The following is a 25,178-nucleotide window of genomic DNA, read 5'->3' as shown; positions in this document are numbered from 1 at the left end:
ATATAATAATAATAATAATATTAGGGACAAAATCCAAAATTACAGGTAAAAACTCAATTAAAATCAATTTATAAAAAATTAAAATTAAATTTTCATCGATGAGTTCTTGAAACTTGGTTATTTTCCCTAAAACTATATATTTTATATATATATATATATATATATATATATATGTGTGTGTATGGATATACAAATATGTATACACATATTTATATACATATATACACACACATATATACACACACATATATACATATATATACACACACACATATATATATATACACACACACACTCACACACACATATATACATATATATATTTACACACACACACACACACACACACACATATATATATACACACACACATATATATATATACATATATATATACACACATGCGATATGAAAGATGTTTCTAGTGCTTGGGCCATGTGAGGTGCAGAGAGCTGGACTGACCGTCATCTAGTGCGTGGAAAAATAGATTTTTTGATAATTCCTAAAAATCGACAGTCTGGTCATAAGGTAAATCTTCTTCAATAGCTCCTGTGAGAACAGCAAATGGACGTTTGCTTCTGACTGACACCGCTTCTGTTCATAAGTACTGGGTAGAACATTTTTCTGCACTTTGAATGGACCATCGTCTGCTGACATGAGGATGATAGAAAGAAAATCGAACACCTTCCAGTTATAGAAGAGATGGCATTTGAATCGACTCTAAATGACATTTATTTAACTGTGAATAAGCTGAATAACAACAAGTCTCCAGGGTCTGATGGAATCTGTGCAGAAGTCTTGAAATATGGGGATGATAAAATGTTTGAACTCTTAGATATATTAATTTGTCACTGTAGGAGAACTGAGAAAGTGCCTCAAGACTGGATTGATGCCATTTTAGTCTCCTTGTATAAATCAGGTCCAAAGGATTTGTGTGGTAATTTTTGTGGGATTTCGCTTTTGTCTGTGGTTGGAAAGGTACTTGCTTGCATTTTGTTAGAATGCTTAAATACCTTTATAGTTCCAAATATAGTGTCTGAGTCTCAGTGTGATTTTCATTCCTCCAGGGGCACAGACAATTACAAGAAAAGTGCATTGAACAGAATCTTGCTCTATACCATTGCTTTGCTGATTTGAGCAAAGCATTCAATACTATTAATCGAAATAGTGGCTAATTCTAACGAAAATAGGTTACTCAGAAAAATTTGTAAACATGATTAGGGCTTTGCGTCAAGATATGAAAGCTAGAGTTAACTTTCGTGGTAGGCTGTCTGAATCTTTTGCTGTGGAAAATGGAGTAAAGCAAGGAGACATTGATGCATCCACCCTCTTTGCAATATACTTTGCTGTCGTGTTGTCACATGCTTTTCAAAACTCTGAGGAGGGGATTTACATAAAATATCAAACAACAGGGAATGTTTTTAATCTGACCTGACTGAAATTCAAAATGAAGGTTTTTACTTCACTCATTAGGGAACTTTTGTACGCTGATGATGGTTGAGCAGTACAGCACAGTTAAATCTACATTGGCTCATATCATGTGAAAATGTTCAGTCATAGTACCAAGTCTTCTGGTCATTTGTTTTTATCTACCTCTCCATGTGTTTATTTGCACTGAAGTGAACTAGATTGTTGAATATAAGGTATCTTTGCTAAGAAGAAATGCAGCGTTTGTTCAGAAGATAGATTGACACTTTGTTTCTAACTTCCTGTCTACATGGCTGTTGCAGTGTATATGCTGTTGTTGTTTAGTCCTAGTCTGTCTTGCTCTATCAGGTCATCCCATAAGTTCTGTCTGATTTTACCTTTTTTAAAATTGAATGAAATTTAATAGTATTATAGAATGTCTAATGGAATTAAAAATTATTTTTATGCATTTGTGTACATTTAAACTAATTAAATATCATTTTACAGAATAGTAAGAATTAAAATTTCTTTGATTAAAACCCTTTCTAACATGGAAGTATCCAAAGAGCATTTGAGGCACATAATGCTTTATGAGTACAAAAAAGGAAACTCTGCAGCCGAAGCGACTCAAAACATACACTCAGTTTATGGGAAAGAATGCTTGAATGAAAGAACTTGCAGAAGATGGTTTGCAAAATTCAGAAGTGGAGATTTCAGTCTTGAAGATGAAGATAGAAAAGGATAAAAGGATGTCCAGTTGAGTTTGATGATAAGCTCCTTGAGGCATTACTTGAATAAAATCCTGCATTATCAGTTGAAGAATTGGCAATAAAGCTTAGTTCAAACCATACAACTGTTTATCATCATCTTCAACAACTTGGAAAGGTTCCTAAACTTGGAAAATGGGTGCCTCATGAATTGTCCGAAAGCAACCACAAGTCCCGAGTTGATCTGCTCTTCTCTCCATTCTTGCAAACTCATTTCACCCTTTCTGGATAGACTTGTGACTGGTGAAGAAAAATGGATCTTCTATCGAAATGTTAGACGTTGTAAACAGTGGCTTGGTAAAAGGGAAAAAGCTCAACCACAACCAAGAAGGGAACTTCATGGAAAAAGGTTCTTCTCTTTATCTGATGGGATTGCAACGGAATAATTCACTTTGAATTGTTACCATCTAATGCAACAATCAATGCTCAAATCTACTGTCAGCAATTAGAGTGTTTGAACCAAGCTTTGAAGGAAAAAAAAAGACCTGCTTTAGTGAATCGAAAAGGAGTGATGTTTCATCAGGACAATGCGTGACCCCACACTGCAAAGATCACATCACAGAAGATCGAAGAGCTTGGTTGGAAAAAAAATTCCTCATGCACCTTATAAACTTTAGCACTTAAACCAGTCATATCCAGCCAAAATATTCTACCTATTTTATACTCAAACTGGTTATATCTAACCTCTCCCCCCTTATCTTACTTTGTTATTCTAAAAATAAGCAATCACATCATCAAAATCTCGAAGCTACAATATCATTCATGGTCAATTCAAAACAATGTAAATGAATAAGCAATACATTTAACAAAGTAATCTGAATTTTTAAGGGTTAAATTCTGCTCTACTTTTTTTAGGCCTAACTACAGTTAAAGTAAAGTCTAGGAAGAATAATTTATTGATGAGTATGACACGAGTGAACTCAAAGGCACAGTTTTGAGTAATACAACTGCTTATTTGTAACATTGACTGACATTAGGTTAGGAATATAGGGTGAAAGATGCAGTCAATTTAACCAGAGCCAGTATTTGACAGGCACTATTTTATTGATACTGAAGGACCTAAAAGTGAAATTCGACCACAGTGAGACATGAGCTAAGAAAATAAAGAAACATTGTTAAATGCAATTTGTGTGTGTGTGTTTGTGTGTGTGTGATCCTTACAAGTTCTATTATCCATTAATTATAATGTTTGTGCTCTGCTAAACATATTCGAATCATTTTGCTGTGTCTGCTTGTTCCTTGCATGTGTAATCTGATATTCTAGTCATGATTTCCTATGCCCTGTGTCTCAGGATGATCACAACAGCGAGTAGTGAATACAAAATAAGGAATGAAAATTAATAATAATAATAATGATAATAATAATAATAATAATAATAGCTCTTCCATGATGTAATTATTTCAGTTTCAGTACACTGTCTCACAGTATAACTTGAAAGTAGTAGCAGTAGTAGTACTAATGGACTCTCCTGTTGAAGATGATGTATGTGAATTCAGTGATTGCTGAACAACCTGCACAAAATTTTTGTTTAGAGTGATCAAATGTATGTGCTGCACATTAGCTCGCTCCCTCTATCAAATTGACGTTGCCTGTATAGGTGCACAAGTGTACCACACATCAGATGTTGAAATAAATTGCAGAGCAATGTGAAATGAAGTGTTTTGCTCAAGAACACAACGCACTGCTAGGTTCAAAAAATCAAACCCATGATCTAGTGATTGAGAGTGTATCACCCAAACCACAGTAATAATACAACAGCAGCAGATGCAATAGCTGGGAAGTGAGACATCTACAACAATGGTGATTTGGTGCATTAAAAACTGACAAAATACATGATCAAAACCCTAGGATTCATACACAACGTACTACAGGGTATATGGAGTAGAGCAGGATTCATACATATATACTATATACAAAAATGCTACTATAAATACCACATATCATCATCATTATTTAACGTCCATTTTTCCATGTTGGCATGAGTTGGATGGTTTGACTGAAATCTGTTAAGCCAGGGAGCTGCACCAGGTTCCAATCTGATTTGGCAAGGTTTCTGCAGTTGGATGCCCTTCCTGACACCAACCACTCTGTGAGTGTTGTGGGTGTTTTTTACGTGTCACTGGCATGGGTTCTACTGACTTGACACCGGCATTGGCCATGAATACAGTCTCACTTGGCTTGACATGTCTGCACAAGCCACAGGCACGTAAAGTATTCTCAATACAATAAGACCAGAAAAACGAACCAATACTCTGCATGTGTTGAAGTCATATAGAGCTGCATTTGATTTTGCATTGAAAGTATGCAGTAATAATAAAGTTACTGACATAATAATAATTATTTCTAACATTGGTACAGAGCTAGAAATTTGGCAGGGAGAAGCTAGTCAATTAGAGCCTTTTCAGTACTATTGGACTGGTACTTTATTACAGTTTTATATTTGGTACTTTATTGGTACTTATTATTTTTATTATTTGAATGTGGTACTTTATTATTTTGAGTCTGGAAGGATGAAATGCAAAGTTGGGTGAATTTGAGCTGAGAATATAATGAGCTGGAACAAGTACTACAAAGCATCTTATCCAATGCTCCAATGACTTTGCCATTAATAATGATATTATTAATGTATTTTCCACATGTGGCTATCATAGTAAGTCTATATTGGGGTTTATATAATTGAATATGTATATGTATGTTATCAGTCCTACAAGAATGAAAAGCAGAGTTTGTTCTCGTAATTACTACCCTTATATTAATCTCTATATATAGAATACCAAGTTATATGTCTCCTTTTTTGTTTGCTGATTTTCCTCTTGTCATGCTATAGGAATGTGGAATGAGAAAGCAATGACTGCACTGAGAGAGTGAGAAGAAACCTATAAAAAAGATATAAAGATAGGTAGATTAGACAGGCAGATAGTTAGGTGGGGGATTGGTGGCATAGAGGAGGGAGAGAGAGAAATAGGCAGCTGTCAAACAATAAGATGTGTACATAAAATGAAACACAAGAAAAGAATGGAACAAGGTTTGAAGCAGAAACATTAAGAATTACTGGAAAGACAGAAATAAACTGCATCATTTTTGACAGTTACTACATTAGTATTAATATTGTTCACTAAATCAGGATACGAAATATACTTGAATTTAGTTCTTATCGAAATGTAATCAGAGTCTATTAGAGAAATAATTCTATGAAAGTAATAGAGATTTTTGTGAAGTAGGTCTGTGTAGAAATGTGTCAGATCCAGTTTAGTATTCTGCATTGCTATTGATTAAGTATAAATTATTCAATACACTTATTACATATGATTGGCCTCAATTTTTTTTTTCCAACAAAGTTAATCAAGTCAATTTGACCTTAAGCAGTTGGTTGAATCATTGTTGATATTCCACTGTGTCCTGGTTTACTGCTGTTGTTAAGTCTTCGTTGCTATTCTACTTCATCCCTTTTCACTGTTGTTGTTTTATTGTCAGTCTGCCCTTGTTTATATACAAAAAAGATGGGATGGTGTTGACTCCAATTTCCTTGATTATAAATCTGCTCAATGATGGTTAACAGGAGTAAACTACAATTACATAAGAACCTGTTACAGTGCAACTGTACTCAGTAAAGTAACGAATCTGTAATTTTACAAATTTGTAGATATGTGAAGTTATATCAAATTCTTGGTTTTTTCCTTAGGCTTACACCTTTTTTTTACATCTGGGTTTTTAAGAAACTTTGTCAGTGAATGGTTTCAAATTTGTGTGGGTAAGGAGTTCTCCGGCCCTGGAGTAAAGAAATGATAAGGCAAAAATGAATTCATAGAAGAATTAGAACTTAGTGTAGTGACATAATTAACTAAATAATGTCTTTTTCTCCATCTGAGTCAATGTCACCACAACCCACTACTGACCAAAAAGAAAGAAAAAAAAAATGGAGATGAAAAGGAATTGTTCTGGTTCAGATTCTTTTCTTGAACTATTAGATTAAATAAATCTTCTTATATGCTAATGGAGAATCATTAGGATTTTGTTGCTTAGTAATGATGTTCCCAGAACAATCAGCTATCTATTTCTGGAAAGAAGCGAACAGAAACATATACTGTTAACCATTCTTTCTTTCATCAGATTTGAACTCATGTCCATTTTGTTCGTAGCCCAATACCATCGACTTGTTAAGATATGGAATGTATTATAATATATAATGATGGTGTTCCTTTGAGACCATCTTAGTATTACTGCATGTGAATAAACTGCTTTTAGGTTGTAGGCTCTATACACATCCCAACTTATTACCACTTCCTGACTTTCTTTTTATTGAAGTTCACTTTAAAGCATTTCACCCAGAAAATGTCAGTGTTATATCATGATCTCACAACACATTAGCATTTATTGCACTTTTCTACAAGGACCCAGTCTCTGTTGGTGATGCCTCAGGAGGCTACCCTACCAGCTGGTGCATGATCTCATATCCTCTTCTCTTTCAGTTTGTGTTTGATGCCTCTACAAGCATAGGATTTTGAGATCATTTGAGGCCAAATATTTATAACATGAAGCCTTTTCTAATGAGTTGAATTCAAAACATAATCAAAGCAGTTGAGCACTTATCTACTCATGCAGTTAAGATACAGAATAGTTTATAAAATAAATTATGAAAGTAAAGGTGCTGTCTTGATACCTTATCTTTATTACCATACATTGATTTATTGGGCTAATCTCCAATTGATAATAGAATAAGGATGATATATTAGATATGAAACTTTTTCTTGATATAATTAATAGCTGTTTCTGGTCACTCTGCACTTGTCCAGTGAGTTCATCTAATTTACTGTTTCTGCTTATATTGCAGTCATCAAGATTGAACATGCTGCAGTTCGGTCTTTGTGTACTGGTAAGTTTAAACATACATGTTGTGCAATCATTCCTCTTGTAAAGGTACTGATCACAGCATGACACTAACAGCAGATCCATTGCTTTATTACTGACTATGAAATATTTTTAAAAAATCATTTGTATATGTTTTACTTGTGATTTAAGAGATATGATGAAGAATTATTTGATGTAGATAGAAAACTTATACCATAATTATTTTTCATTATATTTTTACTGTGAGAAGAGGGAAAAAAAACTCCCTGAAACCAAGAGTCTCAATCCTGGAAAATGAAATCAAAGATAGGAGGACAGTAGATTCTTCAGCTGCAGAACTTTGTAATTGCTGATTTGATTTTTTCTTTCTTACCAATCCTTTTCCAGAATTATACATGAAATGCCATTACACATATTTACATCTTGAAGTCCTTTTTCTTTAGAGTTTTATCTTGCTAAAATGGACTTCACATATTTGGTCTGAGTGTGGATAAAAGAAACTCACAAAGACAGGCATTACTTATGAATGTGTTAAACAGCAGAGCACCCCTAAGTTAAGTATTTCTGCCAAATGAAGTTGTAATAAAAGAGGTATAGAATCTAGATAGACCAATGTCTGAAAATTGTGAGTGCAAGAGGATTTGTTGATCTAAATCATTTGTTACAAAATATTATGTAATATCAAGTATAGTCTCTTGGAAAAATAAATGTTGCAGAGGTATAATTGCTGAGTGAACTATAAGCATGCAGATCTTGAGTTCAAATCTACTACAGGTATTTTGTTGCATATTGAAGCAGTGCACTTAATTATACATACCTCAGTTCATCTAGTCTGAAATACATATCCACATCCTCTTGACATATTATTCCAGGGAAATATATTTCTCATCTGCTGAAATTGACCAGCAAACCTATTATATTTAAAGTGATGGTTTTAATATTTTGGCTAATGCCCATAGATAACGCATGAATGACATAATTTTGTATCTTTTCTCTTAAAATATATGTATAGTTCCAGTCTTGCCAGGATTGTCTTTGTCTTTCATCTTACCAGTGCCAATAATATAAGTACTGGTAATGAACTAGAGTTCTACCCCATAACACTACATGAATACATTGCACATAGGTACTCTTCGTTTACCACATACATATCCTTCATGCACACACACACAAACAAAAACCTGGTATCATGAACTTCGCTCTCATTTTTTTCCTCTCTTCATTATTCTCCTTTTACTCTTCTTTTTTCACTTTTTCTCCTTCCCTCTCAGTTTTCCTACTTATTCTCTCCTTCCTTCCCTCCCTCTCTCTCTCTAGCCTCTCTCTCTCTCTCCCCTCTTTCTCTCTCCTGCTCTCTTTCTCTGTTTAATCTCATTGTAATCTAGATTGTGCCTCCGCTTCTAGTCATCCCGTTCTACTTCTCTCTCATTCTACTTGTGACTTGCCATGTGAACAGACATCCTTTCTCTCTTTTCCTGCCTCTCAATTCCTTTTTCTTCTCATTGATGAAGGTATCACCCATCCAAAACACAAGATTTTCTTTGGTGTATTAAGCTACATTGTACACTTCTTTGTTTGTTGTTTTTTTCACTTTATATTATATTTCCACACTTTGCAAGAACATATTTTTGTATGTCTGGCTCTATATGTTTTTTTCTTTTTCCTCACATTTTCATTGTGTGATGTTTACCTATAATTATGTTCTATAACCCTATGGCTTTCCAACTCCAGTTTCCATATAGGTTTTTTTCTCTTTTTTAGATTTCTCTTTTCTTTCTTCCTCCTATTAATGGCAATTCTGAGAATATAGTGGTACTTGCTACTGCTGGTATCTGAATTTTTATCATTCTTCTCAGATATAGGTACACCATAAATTTCAACAGTTTCTTGACCTATCAGTGTTAGTGACTCTGATGTTGGTATAGATCTTATGAAACTAACTAGACGCTTTGTTTCAATGGTCACTCTAGATGTTTTCCTAACAGTACATCAACTTAACATTATTTATTACCCTAATCTTCTAAGCCACTCCTACTTATTGTATTTATAAGATTCTAATTGGCTAGATATACTGTATTACTTTTGTTGATTGTTTTGGAGTGGCAACTGGTGGTACATATATAGTTGTCCTTTGCTTTACTCATGTATTTGCTTCTGAGAATCATCATGCAGACTGAAAATATGTAAATTGAGGCACACAGATTTGAATAATAATAGGAATAAAAAAAAGCAAAAGAAAAAAATAGAAGTTTTTGTAGTATTTCTAAAAATACAATTATTTTATGTGTATGTGTAAGTGCCTATGTCTACAATAATGTTTAGACTTGTACAAGAACCATTGTTGTTAATATTTGTCACTATGTCTGGTAACTTAGTTTGAAAACAGTAATTTAATGCAATACAGCATAATAATAATGTGATTCAATATTTAGATGCTTTCAATTCACTAACAATTTTTCTTTTCTTGATATAAAAGTTCTCTTTCAGAACAGACTGTTTTCATCAGCATTAAATACTTGTTTTGATGAATAAAATTGTAATGTTTTAGCTAATTTTTATACAAGTTACTGTGCTGTTTTTTTGATTAACTTCTTGCATGCTTTTTGATATTATATTAAGGTGAAAGCTTTGATTTTTTAAAAAATCTTTGACCCCATCCCTTATTCCCAAAAGTCCAGGCTGTAGTTGTTTAGATGTTTGATTTATAAAGTTGATTTCACTTAAAATTCTTATTGCTACTTGTCATAAAGCAAAGTTATCCAAAATAAAGCTTTTTCCATTGTTCCATAATGTTACAAAACATATATCAATACATGCTTTAAACTTACTGAAGATCTTCCAGTTATACTAGCTTTAATATCTTCTCTCTTTCTTTTCATTGTTGCTTAAACAATTGCTTCATTTCAGTTATTTAAGAGATGAGGAATTATGTACATTATTTACAATTGACAGATGATGATGATGTCTTTGCTGCAGCTTGTGGAGTTCACTCACCCTTCATTTCTTTCATTTTATTTATGCTCTTTTATGCTCATTTATGCTCATTTATGCTCTTTTATTTTTACCTGATGTTTTATCGATTCTACCATCAGCTGTCATGTACAAGGGAGTGCTGAAAAGTTCCTGGCTTTAAGGTTATCATGAAAGGCCTGCTTGGAGTCCCAACCTTCCCAGTTCTTTTACAAGGCTTAGAAAAACTGAAGGATGGTTGCAATAGGTGTGTGAATTTGAGAAAGGAGTATATTCAATAAAGTCATAATTAACTGATCCTCCCATATTTTCTTTTACTCAAAGTCAGGAACTTTTCGGCACCCCACTCGCATAATCTGCAGAAGTATAATATTGAGATTATTTCATGGTGTGTTATTAGTGTATTTTTTTTATCAATTTGTAGGTTCTATCAATGGGGAAACAACTCATGGACAAGAAAACATGTTAACTTTTGGTGACCTTGAAGAAGATGTGAAACCGCTAAATTTGGTGAGCTTAAACTAACTGTTACTCATTTTTCTTTCAAATTTATATTTGTTTTCTAATTGATGATGTTGTTGTTTAGCTCAGAATCAGCTTTGGTTGAACAGATTTATCATCAAAAGTGTTGCAGTCCCGACCATTTAGTTTTTTTCCAGACTTAGTGCATTTAGGAAGACATTAATTTAGTCTTTGCTTTAAAAATTAGGCGCTGTACTTAAACTACAGGTTTCTCTTTCTATAGTTATAAAAAGTAATTAATGTGACTAGTTTCAGTTGATTTTAATGCTTCATCAGACATTTTTGATGTAGGCCTCCATGTTGAGTCTGAGGCCATGTGGGAAGATGAATGAAGGCATAATGTTGCCATCACCAGTGATCACTCCAAGCACCATAATGTTGACTGAATGTTTGATTTTTATCCCTCTCAGTACATGTCCCCAAATTGACACTCAAACATTCTGAAATGTTCATATTGGAGCTTCTGGTGCAAATGCCAAGCAGTACAGCATGTCATTTCCAAATTTCTGGCAGAAGGAATTGTGTCATGATGCTGTTTTTCTCACAGACAGTGCCCAACTGACCCTACTATACTTTGTAGTCAACAAAATCAAAAACAAACAATGCACCTGCACGAAATTAAAGATATAAAATGGCGACTATTTACCACATTAAAAGCACCCAGTACTCTGCTGAGTGGTTGTTATCAGGAAGGGCATCCAACTGTAGAAATCATATCGGAACAAACTATGGAGCTTGGTGTGGTTCCTGGCCTTACCAGCTCTGGTCAAACTGTCGAACCCATGCCAACATGAAAAGCGGATGTTAAATGATGATGATGATGATTATATATATATATATATATATATATATACACTTTAAAAAAAGACTGGTCACCATCGCCACCACCACCATCACCATAATGTTTTCTGATAAATTTATATATTATACAGGGTTTTTTTCTTTTATCCTTCAGGTTACTGATGGTCATCCAATGACCACAACAGCAGCAACAGTTCAACAAACAGGGTGTGTTACAACAGCAGTTACAACACCCAGTGCCCAAACAATACATCATATCATTCCTCAATCCATTTCCATGCCTCCCACTGGTTATATCATCCAAGGACAGTTTGGCCAGCAAACTGTGGTAAGACATTGTCTTTTTTTCTTCTTCTACTGTAGTTGATATCAGAGAGCTTGGAAGGACTGGCACCACTTTTCAAACTCTTCTAACTCTATATATTGACTAATGAACTGGTGTTGATTTTAAATTAATTTGTTGATTGGATGATGATTTGGGAAATACAGAGATATTTAAACAGATCAAAGAATAGAACAGCACACGTGTGTGTGTGTGTGTGTGTGTGTGTGTGTTTCTGTCTCTTTGTCTATCTCACATTGATGCAGTCACTACACATATCAAGGAAACAATGTTCTACATCATGCTTTCTTGCCTTGAATAGCATTCATTTACTTAAAAACCTTCAAAGTTACTACAATTTTTAATGAGCTCTCCTTGTGATCTTCATACACATAACATACCTGAAACTGTTCTCCAGAGTCTAACTTGCTCTTCAGAGCCATGTAATACATCAGGTGGTCTGATAATTTTCTTCTCACGCACAGCATATTTCCAGAGGTCTCGGTCAGAAGTCATCGCCTCGGTGAGGCCCAGTGTTTGAAGGTTGTGCCTCACCACCTCATCCCAGGTCTTCCTGGGCCTCACTCTTCCACAGGTTCCCTCAACCGCTAGGGTGTGGCACTTTTTCACACAGCTATCCTCATCCATTCTCGCTACATGACCATACCAGCGCAATCGTCTCTCTTGCACACCACAACTGATGCTTCATAAGTTCAACTTTTCTCTCAAGGTACTAATACTCTGTCTAGTATGCACACTGACATTACACATCCATTGGAACATACTGGCTTCATTCCTTACGAGCCTACGCATGTCCTCAGCAGTCACAGCCCATGTTTCACTGCCATGAAGCATGGCTGTTTGTACACATGCGTCATACAGTCTGCCTTTTACTCTGAGAGAGAGACCCTTTGTCACCAGCAGAGGTAAGAGCTCTCTGAACTTTGCCCAGGCTATTCTTATTCTAGCAGCTACACTTTCAGCGTACCCTCCCCCACTACTAACTTGGTCACCTAGATAGCGGAAGCTGTCAACCACTTCTAGTTTTTGTCCCTGGAATGTGATACAAATTGTTTTCTGCATATTTACAGTGTTTATAGCTCCTGAACATCTGCTACATACAAAAACTATCTTGCTACTTAGCCTTCCTTTGATATTGCTGCACCTCTTATGTGTCTATAGTTTGCACTGGGTGCATCTTATAGAGTTTCTACCTACACCTTTTCTACAAATCGAGCAGGGCCATCTACCTGAAGGTGTTTGTGTTTTGTCTACCTTCTAACTTATTATTATTATTATTATTATTACCATTATTATTATTATTTAACTCTTAACTATTTAATTTGTTTGCCAGATCCCCATTTCTGCTAATCTGTCCTCTGGACTTTCCCTCTCAACTCATGATCTTCAGCAACTTCATCAACAACTTCAGCAACAACTTCAACATCAACAGCAACTTCAGCAGCAACATCAGGCAGCAGCCAATGTTGTACAGGCAGCCTTATTACAACAGCAACAGCAGCAACAACAACAACAGCAGCAACAACAGCAACAATCTCCGACAGTGGCTACCGTGGTTACGCAAGCATGTCAGGTTAATTCAGTTCAGTTTTTCTATTTTTGTAATTTTTTTTTTTATTTCAATCTCTGAAATTATAAATTTTGAAATTACAAATTAGGAAAACTAAGATATTTTCATAAACTGGAGTTTTATTAAAATGAATGTATTTAAAAATAAAAAAAATCAAACTGAAAGTGAGATTTAAGCTTAGATTAAAATTTTATTTAAATGAACAAGAATGAAGTCAAGGTAAGAACCCCCCCCCCAAAAAAAAAACTGAGCATGAATGTATGTTTAAATCATATTTTAAAGATGTTCAAAGTTTTTTTTTTAAGGCTGTAATCAGAATATTTGAGTATATATACTAAGCAAAGAAGTAATGAGTTAATGACTCCTTGAGCTGTTTGATTTCAAGTAACCAAAAGGTATGCATATTCAGTTAAGAAGGCTTATTTTACAGCCACTTGCTTCTCAGTTTCAAAGCACCAGGTGAAATCTTGGACATGGTGCTTCTACCATAATTGTTTTGCACCAAAATATATGAACACTTCCTTCTCCCTGAAATGCAGTTGTTCTGTGATTGGCTCTTTGGTTATTTGTAGTCAACAGCAATATTCTTCACCAGTCCACTCTGCTGTGTGTGCGTGTGTGTGTGTGTGTGTGTGTGTGTGTGTGTGTGTGTTCTTGTGTTGGGGCAGTGTGATGATTCACAATTATCATGCTACGTAAATTATCATTTTAAGGGTTGGTGACAGAAAGGGCATCTGCAAGCATGTGAAGTGGATGTTAAAAACGATGATGATATGATGCTAGAGTCACATCATCATCATCATCATCAATTACTTCAACTCTCAAATGGTGATCTAAGGGCACCATTTAGGTGTTGTGTTATGTGATTAATATCTTAGTCTAATTAGGCTATCAAGTAATTTAAAAACTTTTTTTATTAATTTTTTCTCAGTGTTTCAACATTTCAATGTATTGGCTAACTTAATCTCTTTAATATTTAATTTTACTAAGGTGGTAAGCTAGCAGAAATGTAAGCACGCTGGACAAAATGTTTAGCAGTATTTCATTTGTCTTTACATTCTGAGTTCAAATTCTGCTGAGGTCGACTTTACCTTGCATCCTTCCTGGGTTGATGAAATAAGTACCAGTTGATGTAATTGACTTATCCTCTCCCCTGAAATTGCTAGCCTCCTGCCAAAATTTGAAATCAATATTCAATGTTACTAAAGCAGCATTTTGTTTGTCATTATGTTCTGAGTTCAAATTCTGCCAAGATCAACTTTGCTTTTCATCCTTTTCAGGGTTGATAAAATAAGCACCAGTTGAGCACTGGAGTCAATGTAATCGACTTACCCCTGCCCCCAAAAATTGCTGGTGTTGTGCCAAAATTTGAAACCAATATTAAATATTACTTGAAGATATTTCATACACTCCTTCTTCATTTACATAACTGTTTACATTTTCTGTTGACCAGATTACACAGCAGCCTCAGCCACAACGTGTGCAAGCAGCCACAGTACAAACTTCTCCAATTGTACCTAAAGCTCAAACACAAGTTACGTATTCTACAGCTTCCACAGCACCTCAGGTTGTGACTACTACTCCTCCACAGCAAGCAACTCCATACCAAGGAATGCAGCAGTTCGTTCTGGTCAACCCTGCCCAACTACCTTCAAGCTTACAACCACAATTCATTTTACAGAATTCGGTAACCTTATCAGAACTTTTACGTTCTTATCTTTTATTTTTTACTTGTTTCAGACATTGGACTGCAGTCATGTTGGGGGCACAGCTTTGATGGGTTTAGTCAAACAAATCAACCCCAGTACTTGCACACAGAGTTTCTGTCTACCAAATTCACTCACAAGGCATTGGTTAGCTTGCAAGTTATAATACAAAATACTTAAGGCACCCCACAGTGGGACTGAACCTCAAAGTGCATGGTTGCACAGTGAGCTTCTTAACCACACAACTATGCCTGTAGCTCAGAAAAATATTACCTCGCAACTAGAGCTAACAAGTCTTCACAAGCATAGTTTAGTATCCAATGAAAGAAAGGTACACCTAAATGGGCTGGTTACACCACCGGCATAGGCCACAGGTTATGGTCTCACTTGGCCTGCCAGGTCTTCTCTTATTTGCCAACATAAGGTGGCAGTTCCACGCAGGACTGTTATTACCTTTTAACCCCAGGAAAACATCTTTCTCAGGTGGTTTATTGACACACAACCTGTGTCTGATATATTGTGAGTAATATATCAAACACAGGTTGTGTGTTAATGACTAGCTGGGAAAGTTGTTTTCCTGGGGTTAAAAGATAATAACATAGTTCTGCGTAGAACTGCCACCTTATGTTGGCAATTAGACTTTACTGTTCAGTAATGTTATGATTTAAATCTCATTTAGAGATTTTAAAACTAGCTATATACATAAAATATTCATGGCTGTCTGATGATCGGTTACATAAAATTATCACAGTTTGTGGTTTTTCAGCTTCAGTAATACACACACACACACAAAATGATATTAGTGATTATATGGTTTTATTCGAAGTTTCTAGTCTACAAATTATAATTTTCGATCTTGATCAGAGTTTTCAGCAATGTATGGTTAAATAAATAAAAAAAAATCAAAAGGGGCATAACTCATTCTATACCAATCTTGATTGTTAGGGGGGAGTTATTTCTCTTGGGTTGGTTTAACCGACGGGCATAACGGACATACTACATGTGACTAGATTAGTGGTAGAGGGGAATGTTAAACTACTTGTTATCGGGTAATGAGTATAGAACAGTTAATTGGTTGAAGTTATGAAAGTATTAAAGAATTTATTGCTGTATATCATAGAAATTTACCAGCGGAGTACATGTAAATAACAGCTGCTTAAGTGTAAGCAAGGAGTATCTGATAGAGGATGAAAAGCAAGGAGAGAATAAAGCCTAATCGAACATGATAAATAGTTATGTATTAATCCTTTCAAGTAATTGGTAGTATAATCTTTCAGTTTTTCAACGAATATTTATCGGAGTGGTGACACTTTTGCGAAAAACCGCTAAGCTGACATTTTCATAATCTAGAATCATTGAGTTTCTTTGAGTATGAGATCGTTTTCATTTATAACATTTTTTTGTGACTATCATAGTTTGAGGATCATCGACTTGATGTTGAATCCAGTTGCATGTTCTTTCAAATTGGATAATTTTGTTGCCCCTCTCATCTCTATACTGCTGAAGGAAGAAGTGCAAAGTATTGTTTGAATTTTCTTCCCACCATACTTACATAGTGTTTACACATGCTACACAGATTTCCATCGTCTGTGATTAGATTGGCAATAATATCGAAGAAATTTACAGTATTTAAGTAAGTGGTAATAGCTATTTTTCAGACCAGAATATAGATGGTATTTCCTAATTGCATCAGACACATGTCCTTTAGCTTCTGCCATATAACCAACATATCATTTTTATTGTAGTGAATAGGATAAAATGTCTCTATTAAACTACTTAATACTGATATTGAATGAACTTGTGGAAGTTTGATTATTTTAACTGAAGCAGAATGTTTGTTGAAGAGTAGGTTTTTTTTTCCCTGTATACATGATGATATTGAAATCATTATCATCCGTGTATCTTAATGAAAACTAGAGTGTTGATGAATAGAGGTTTCAAGATTAGGGGATAAGATTTGACAATATAACATTATGTAAACTTGGTGTCATTTTAATTATTATTATTATTATTATTAAACCTGCTTAGGACTCCAGTACTGATATTTCTGTACTGGAGGTTGGTTAACTTCTTACATTTCATTTTAATTATTACATGAGATTTTCTTAATAATTAACCTGACCTTGGCTTTTGTGGGATTAATTATTGGAAACAAAATTCACTGTATGGCTCTTGAGTGTGATGTACATTTGTATTTAGCTAAACATTCTAATCAGTTGTCTAATTTAAGGTTATAAGCTATATTTTTGGTTCAGTATTTTTATTATTGCAAATCTGTGCTTAACCTTTTTCCATACTTTTGATTAATGCTTTTATTTAGGTGTTGGTTAATGTTTCAAGCATCATTACACTTTTTTTAAAAAATTTCTTAAAATTTTAAGTAACAGATTCAAGTTTGTTTTTGAAGGTATTGGTTTACTTATGGAAATTTATGTGGGCTATCATATCTTAGAAGTCCTTGATTCTTGTCGGCAATTAAGTGTCTATACATTGTAGTAGTAGACAGGTGTGTCTATGATTTGAGTCTATGATCCATAATCTGAGTCGCAGAAGAAAGCTTTCCTTTGCATACATTTGACTACTTCTGTTAACTTATCCAGGAAAGTTTTCATATAGTGTATATTACATGAAGTGAGAAGGTTCTTTGTGGAGTGGGTTAAGCTGTATTGATCAATACTTGGTATTATAGATTTTGGTCTGCCATATAATACGCTGTGATATATCACAAATCATCAGATGGGATTTATAATAGGGAAGTGCAATGGACACCAACACAACATGTTTTACATATACAAGAAAAGGCATAGATAATGGTCTATACTTATTTCTTTATTTGTGCATTTTTGACATACAGCTGTTTCTGATATGCATTACAGGTGTGTTTATGGTTCTATTTACTCAATTGGCCTCATTATTAAATACATAAGACCCATAATCTGCGACAGCAGTGTTAAGACTGATCCTTCTAGTGGTGTAAAGCACTTGTGGCAGTGCCATGTAAAAGTACTCACGGGGTGTCACGTAAAAGTGCCTGTGTGCTGCAACATAAAAGTGCCCATGCACTGCCATGTAAAAGCACCCAGCACACTCTGTAAAGTGGTTGGTGTTAGGAAGGGCATCCAGCTATAGAAACCTATGCCAAATCAGACTGGAGTCTAGTGTGGCTTCCCGGCTTGCCAGCTCTGGTCACACCATCCAACTCGTGCCAACATGGACAATGGACGTTAGATGATGATGATGATGATGTGTGTGCATATATTTATTTATATACTTATATAGGTCTTCTGGATCCAGTGTTAAGTACATACAAGAACAACATAGTTTTCTTTTCATTCCTTCAGCATTTATCTTTTGCTTTTTTTTTTCTCTCTTCAGGGAATTTCAATGATGACAGCAACTGCTCTTGCTGCAGCCCAACAGCAACAGCAACAACAGCAACAAGCAGCTGCAGCAGTAGCTGCAGCAGCATCAGTTGTAACACAACCAGCAGTGAATATAGTTGGCCAAAGTGGAGGACAGGTAGTGAGTAGTAGTACAGCAGTTCAATTAACAACAGCATCACAGACAATTAGTACCCAATCAGTTCCTTCCATCACAACTGCCACATCACCGTCTACTGCTACTGTTAGTGCAATGTCAGCTGGTTCAACTGGAACTAACACTACAAATTTGACCTCATCAATCTTAGTGTCTTCCCCGTCACCATCACAAGTCCCCCTTTCAATCCAGGTAATTATCTTCATTAAATAATGGCAAATTGTTGATTTCTAACATTGGGGTTCAAATTCTTCCAAAGTTGACTTTGCCTTTCCTCCTTTTAGGTTCAGTAAAATAAGTTCCAGTCATGAACTGGAGTTGATGTAATTGACTTCTCCTTCCCCTAAAAACTGCTGACCCTGTGCCAAAATTTGAAACCATTATTATTCAAGACATGTATGAAGGTGTTTGAGTAACCAAAACAGAGTGCTGCATTTATACTAATGTTGCTTTACATTTTGAGTTAAAATCCTGCTGAAACTAACTTTTATTTCCTGGGTTGGTGGAAGGAGAATGAGTTAAATTGTACTGGGATCAATTCAGATATTCATATCCTGGTCGTGACCTGTCAAAATTATGAATCCAGAAATTACTTCCAATGTTATAAGAACAATCCATTGTTTAGACCTAAAATTGTACAGCAATGTGAAAACTTAAATGTTCTTATTTATCCTCAGTTAAATGTGGATGTACTGTTAGAACAAACTATACTGTGGAAGTTACAATGAGAGAGACTCTCATATTGGCTTTTGGTGCAAAATGCACTCTTGTTTATGAGAGTTTCTCTCATGGTATCTACTGCAGTATAGTTTGTTCTATCAAAACATCCATGTTTAAGTGGGGATAAATTTTACCTCTTGGTTGAAATCAATACTCGCTTTGTTGCTAATAGATATTTTTAAAAATGTTCTTGATCAATGAATACTCATGAAGTTTATTTCATATTCTTAGCAGTTGGTTCAAGTATTGCTTAATATAATGAATGTATACCCTTATTGGATTCTTGCTGAAAGATTTGTTTTAGTTTTCCAGAGTTTTGCCATGACAATCCAGTTATAATAGCTATATCCTAGAAGAGCCTTTGTAACAATTTAAAAATACATATGCTATTATATTTTCCTTTGTATGTAATTCTGTTAGAGCATTATATAATAAAAAGTATTTAAAGATTTTATTGACTTGGTCACCAACACTAATCCAGTTGCCAGACATGTAAGGATCCAGTTACATTTTTCTTTTTATTCCTTTTAATCTTGTAGGCTGAAGAAAGCATCGACTTAGAAGAACTGGAGCAATTTGCAAAGACATTCAAACGTCGACGAATAGAACTTGGTAAGTATGTGACTGCTTGTTAACATTTTGATGGAGTTTTGTGGAGGACTCATCTTTATACTTTCCAAATATTATCTCACATTTCTGTTGTTTCTTAATTATTTTGTGGGAAGAATATCAATTAACAGTCCTCTTTAGCTTGTGTTTTAATTTTTGTTACACAAACTCTAACTGCTGCTTACTTAGTGGAATCACATGGTTCCAGGTTCAGTCCCACTGCATGGCACCTTGAGCAAGTAACTTCTACTATAGCCCCAGGTCAAACAAAGCCTTCTGTGTGAATTCAGTAAATGAAAACTGAAAGAAGCTTGCTGTGTGCATGTGTGTATGTATGTGTGTGTATCTGTCTGTCTGTCTGTCTGTCTATCTATCTTTCTTTCTTTACATATGTGCTTACATATGAGTGTTTGTGTCTCCTTAGCTTGATATTGTGTGATAGTTATAAAATGAATGTCACTGTCATACAAGCAATTTCATTCATTTCCAGTATTCCACAAGAACATACCTGGGCATAGGGAAATATTACCTTGCTTGGAAATAGGTGAGAGTTACAACAGGAAGAGCATCTGGCCAGAGAAAATCTGCATCAATAAACTCCATCCAACCCATACAAGCATGGAAAAATGGACATTAAAATAATGATTATGATGATGATAATCCAGTCAAGGATTGCCATTAGATTTCACTAACATCATCCTGTACAACTTTAAGCAACATTAGCTAGGAAAAGTACTTCTCTAACTTACCAATGCTACATTCTTTGACCCCCAGAGGAGGAGGAGGAGGGGACCCAAATTTATATCAACATATACTTTGATTCTTTGGACATCCAGAAGTATATATTTTAATTTTTCCTGGTATAATTTCTCAGATTGATTCTCGCTATCTATTAAAAAAAAAACCCCAAAAAACATGTAGAAGACTCAGAATAATTAATGTAGATAAAGTGTATTGATTCTCATAAGTGCAGGTATGGCTGTGGGATTAAGAAGCTTGCTTTTTGACCATGTGGCTTCAAGTTCAGTCCCACTGTGCAGCACCTTAGACATGTGTCTTTTACTTTAGCTCCAGACCAACTAATGTATTATGAGTGAGTTTTGTTGATGGAAACTCTGCATAAGTCCATTGTTGAATAAGTACTAGATTTAAAAAAGAAAATGAAAAGTATTGAGGTCAATTTGCCACTAATATAGATTTTAAAATTCTGTTTGAAGTCTTCTATTTGTGTATTTTCCTTTGCGTGTGTGTGTGTGTGTGTGTGTGTAGCAAGTCATTCTATGTGAACTGATTTTAAAGTTGATATTTTTTCTTCAAATCTCATTCAGTTAAACTTTTTCTTTTAGGTTTCACGCAAGGTGATGTTGGTTTAGCCATGGGCAAATTATATGGACATGATTTTAGCCAAACTACAATATCCCGTTTTGAAGCTCTTAACCTCAGTTTTAAAAATATGTGTAAACTAAAGCCCCTTCTGCAGAAATGGTTAGCAGATGCTGATTCTATATCCTCAAATCCTTCTTCTGTTCCGGGTTCTCCTGTTACGGCAGAATCCATTGGTCGCCGGCGCAAGAAGCGGACCAGCATAGAGTCATCAATTCGTGTAGCATTGGAGAAGAGTTTTATCCAGAACCCCAAACCATCTTCGGAAGAGATCTCAATGCTGGCTGACAACCTCACAATGGAGAAGGAAGTTGTTCGTGTCTGGTTCTGCAATCGGCGTCAAAAAGAGAAGAGGATAAATCCACCCAGCTCACTGTCTGGGCCGCAACTGCAAATCGTGCACAATATAACAAATGCTGACCATAACATTGTCAGTGCAGTCCAACCACCCATGACCTCTGCCCAAATTATGAATAGTGTACTCTCTAATGTGACAGCAGCAGCCAATGGTCGCACCACTACAACTACTACAACTGCTACTACCACTACTACAGGCAGAGAATATGTGACTAATACCAATAACACCACTATTACAACTACTCCCAACAATGCTGTTGTTAATACTAGTACAGCAATGACGTCACTAGTAACATCAATCCCAACACTAACTGTAAGTACCCCACTGAACATGAGCACAGGGACAAACCTGGTGCTTGCTGCCAGTCACACTGAACGGAATTCCTCATCAGTCAGTGAAGCTGGTACACACATCACCACTACCTCACCTCCATCATCCACACAGTCACCATCTTTTACCATAGCTACCACTGCCACTTCATCTTCTGGACTAACGCTTTCTCTTGGCACACAGTCGTCAGCTTCATGTAATCCGAACCACGTTTCTATAGCAACAAGCTTAGACAGCCACTCGAGTGAAGTGTCATAGCCAAGCTCTGCCTTGTACTTGACTTGAGCAACACTCACTAATGAGAGTGTTTTATAATATTGTTTGTCTGCCAGTATGGAAGTTTTTCTTTTTTTTTTTTTCTGTATTGATGCATGTCTGAGCATTGGTGTAAATGTGAATGCTGCCACATTCTGTGTGCAACCTTGTCTACCTCTTAACTACTTAACCACACATTTGAACTATTAGCTGTTGCTATACACATAGCACAGCTCAACAGTGCAGTACTCTATCTTATTACAACAATACAATACAGTACAGGTTTTCACATTATTCCAACACATATGTAATATATATATATATATATATATATATATATATATATATATATACATGCACATATACATAAACATGTGCATATGTATGTGCATGTTTATAAGCACACACATACAAACAAGAAAAAGTTATTCAGTATCTAGTTAATAATAATAATAATGATGATGATGATGATAACAATAACAACAACAAATGAAACAAATTTTTACCTTTGTTTACTCCAAGTTTCCCCGTTACCTCATTTAAAGCAACTGATATCTTTATATGAAATTTACAGGCTGATGTGGTCAAGAAAATATTGGTCAAAATAGAATTTATAAATACTAAGATGCAAACGTATATAGATGTTAGTTGAACAAGCTATATATATATAAATATATATATATATAAAAGAGTAAAAAACGAGGTATACATTTAAGAAGACAGAGTGAAATCAAGAGAAAGAGAGAGAGAGCAGGACTGGGGGGGAAAGAAAGAGGAAGTGGAGAAATAAGAGAAGAAAATTGAATTGTAACTTTAAGAAAATAATGGCTTATAGGCTTGGTGGCTGTGTGGTAAGCAGTTTGCTTCCAAGCCAGATGGTTCCTGGTTCAGTCTCACTGCATAGCACTTTCGGCAAGTCTATTGCCATAAACCAACCAAATCCTTGTGAGTAGATTTGGTGCACCGAAACTAAAAGAAACCCATCATGTATTGACACACACATATATATATATATATATATATATATATATATATATATATATATATATATATATATATATATATAAAACAGGCTTCTTTCAGTTTCTGTCTCCTAGATCCATACACACATATGTTATATGTGTGTGTGTGTGTTTGTGTTTCTTTCCCACCACTTCTTGACAACTGGTGTTGGTTTGTTTATGTCCATGTAACTTAGTGGTTCAGTAAAAAGACCGATAGAACATGTGCCAGACTTAAAAAGTAAAAAAAGGAATCGAGTGCTGGGGTCAATTTGTTTGACAAAACCCTTGAAGGCAGTGCCCCAGCTTGGTTGCAGTCCAATGACTGAAACATGTAAAAGATAAAAGTTAGTAAAGTGCAAGAGAGAGAGAGAGAGAGAGAAGATAGTAAGAAGTATGTATTATGGAGTATTATATAATTGATACAGTAAGTTTTAATATAACAGTAAGGTTATATTTATTGTGGGTTGGTGGCATCTGTTTAATAAAGAGAAGCACAACATTGAGAAAGATGGTACTTGTGAAAGAGGGGAGGAGGAAAATGAAATGAAGGGGAAGAGTTGAAAAACACTGAAGGAAAAATGGGAAAGATTGTGTGGAAATAGAATGAAAATTCTACGAAAAGAAAGGGAAATCTCAATTGAAGATGAAGGCGGAAAGGTTATACAAAAGAGAAAGAGAGCATATTATTGCAGTACAGATGATCTGGGCTTCAGTAAATATCTAAATATCTACAATAAAATAAATTAAAATTAAATGAAAATATTTACAAGACTCAGAAGATAATTTCAAGTCTTTTTCCCAATAATGAGAAAAAGACAAGGTTGCTGATGACAGTTTACTAATATTTTTCAGTCTTATGCAAAATATCTTTAAATGTTCAAAGATATTTTACATTAGATTGAAAACTATTTGTAAATGGTTATTAGTAACATTGCTTTTTCTTGGTATTAGAGAAAGAACTTGAAACTATCATCTGAATCTTGCTGGTATTTTTACTTAATTTTAATTTATTCTCTTTCATATATTTATGTAAACTCTGATTCTTTGTACTGTAATTATATGCTCCTCAGACTTTTACCATTTCTTTCTCTTTTCCATCTCCTATCCTCCTTCCTGTTCTATTATCATGATTGCCTCATTTTTCTGAAATCTTTCTATTTCTACACTACTTCATTTTTTAATATTCTTCCTTTCTCTTTCAACATGCAATCTATCGTACAGTTTTCCTTGTTTTTAAGCTCCAGTCAAGTTTTTCTTTGCATTTCCTTTCTCCTATCCCTTTACTTACCTTTTAGTCTTTTCTACTCTCCCAGTTTTTATTATCTCTCATTCTCTCTCTTACCCAATATATATACATTTCATTTTTTTTTTAAATGCCCTTTACTTATATATACATTATCTGACCATCATATTCATATTTAAAATGTTAGTTCTTAGTATTTATATGCTTTATTTTGACGAAATTTTTTTTTATTACCATATCAACTATTTTGAATAAACAGTTACATAGAACTTGGAGTGAACATTAATGAAAATTTCTGTTTTATTTGCTGCTTTAATATATCAACACAAACACAACAATGTTGCCTTAACAAAGTTAAAATCTTCATCATAGTGACTCTACATGCATCAATATCCAAATATAATTCAGACATGTCTAACAATCATGTAAACTAGAGCATATAATGGCATATCTACAAATACCAGCAGTTGAAAATAATAATAATAATAATGATATTTTCTTTATTAGGTACAAGATAGGGGTGTGGGTCAGTATGTTATAAAACCGAAAAAATAAATTAATGATAAAGTTAAGTATGAGCCGATTTCTTCCAGTCATCAAAATAAACTTCATGCCATTAACTTTGTATGACACATTGGGGATCCTACAAGAAAATATCTCAGAGCAACACTGTCCATCAGGCATAACAAGGCTCATCCAATCAACATTAAAACCACATTATCAAATTGAACCTACTTGGCCAGATTCACTTTTTATAAAAACAAAAAACTATTTTGAAAAGGTGACAATTTTTTTTTTTTTTTT

The 25,178-nt window shown here is 34.7% G+C and overlaps 1 protein-coding gene across 5 annotated transcripts in view; it reads left to right on the top strand.

The window, feature by feature from the left end:
• Positions 1–23,183, top strand: part of LOC106879804 (POU domain protein 2) — a 112,894-nt gene extending 89,711 nt beyond the window's left edge. For 3 of the 5 annotated variants that reach the window (XM_052974928.1, XM_052974926.1, XM_014929512.2), the window contains exons 2-9: positions 7,007–7,048; positions 10,418–10,503; positions 11,471–11,644; positions 12,993–13,232; positions 14,683–14,916; positions 18,311–18,664; positions 19,732–19,804; positions 21,148–23,183. In XM_052974928.1, the coding sequence (XP_052830888.1) occupies positions 10,456–10,503; positions 11,471–11,644; positions 12,993–13,232; positions 14,683–14,916; positions 18,311–18,664; positions 19,732–19,804; positions 21,148–22,130 (2,106 nt within the window). In that variant the 5' untranslated portion in view covers positions 7,007–7,048; positions 10,418–10,455 and the 3' untranslated portion in view covers positions 22,131–23,183. The remainder of the gene's footprint in view (positions 1–7,006; positions 7,049–10,417; positions 10,504–11,470; positions 11,645–12,992; positions 13,233–14,682; positions 14,917–18,310; positions 18,665–19,731; positions 19,805–21,147) is intronic. The other 2 variants (XM_052974929.1, XM_052974927.1) reach the window with 1 other exon arrangement.
• Positions 23,184–25,178: the final 1,995 nt, after the last annotated feature.

The sequence above is a fragment of the Octopus bimaculoides genome, chromosome 20 (assembly GCF_001194135.2).
Source record: "Octopus bimaculoides isolate UCB-OBI-ISO-001 chromosome 20, ASM119413v2, whole genome shotgun sequence".
Taxonomy (NCBI): Eukaryota; Metazoa; Mollusca; class Cephalopoda; order Octopoda; family Octopodidae; genus Octopus; species Octopus bimaculoides.
The sequence above is the reverse complement of the archived record's forward strand: the minus strand, read 5'-3'. Positions and strand labels throughout refer to the sequence as shown.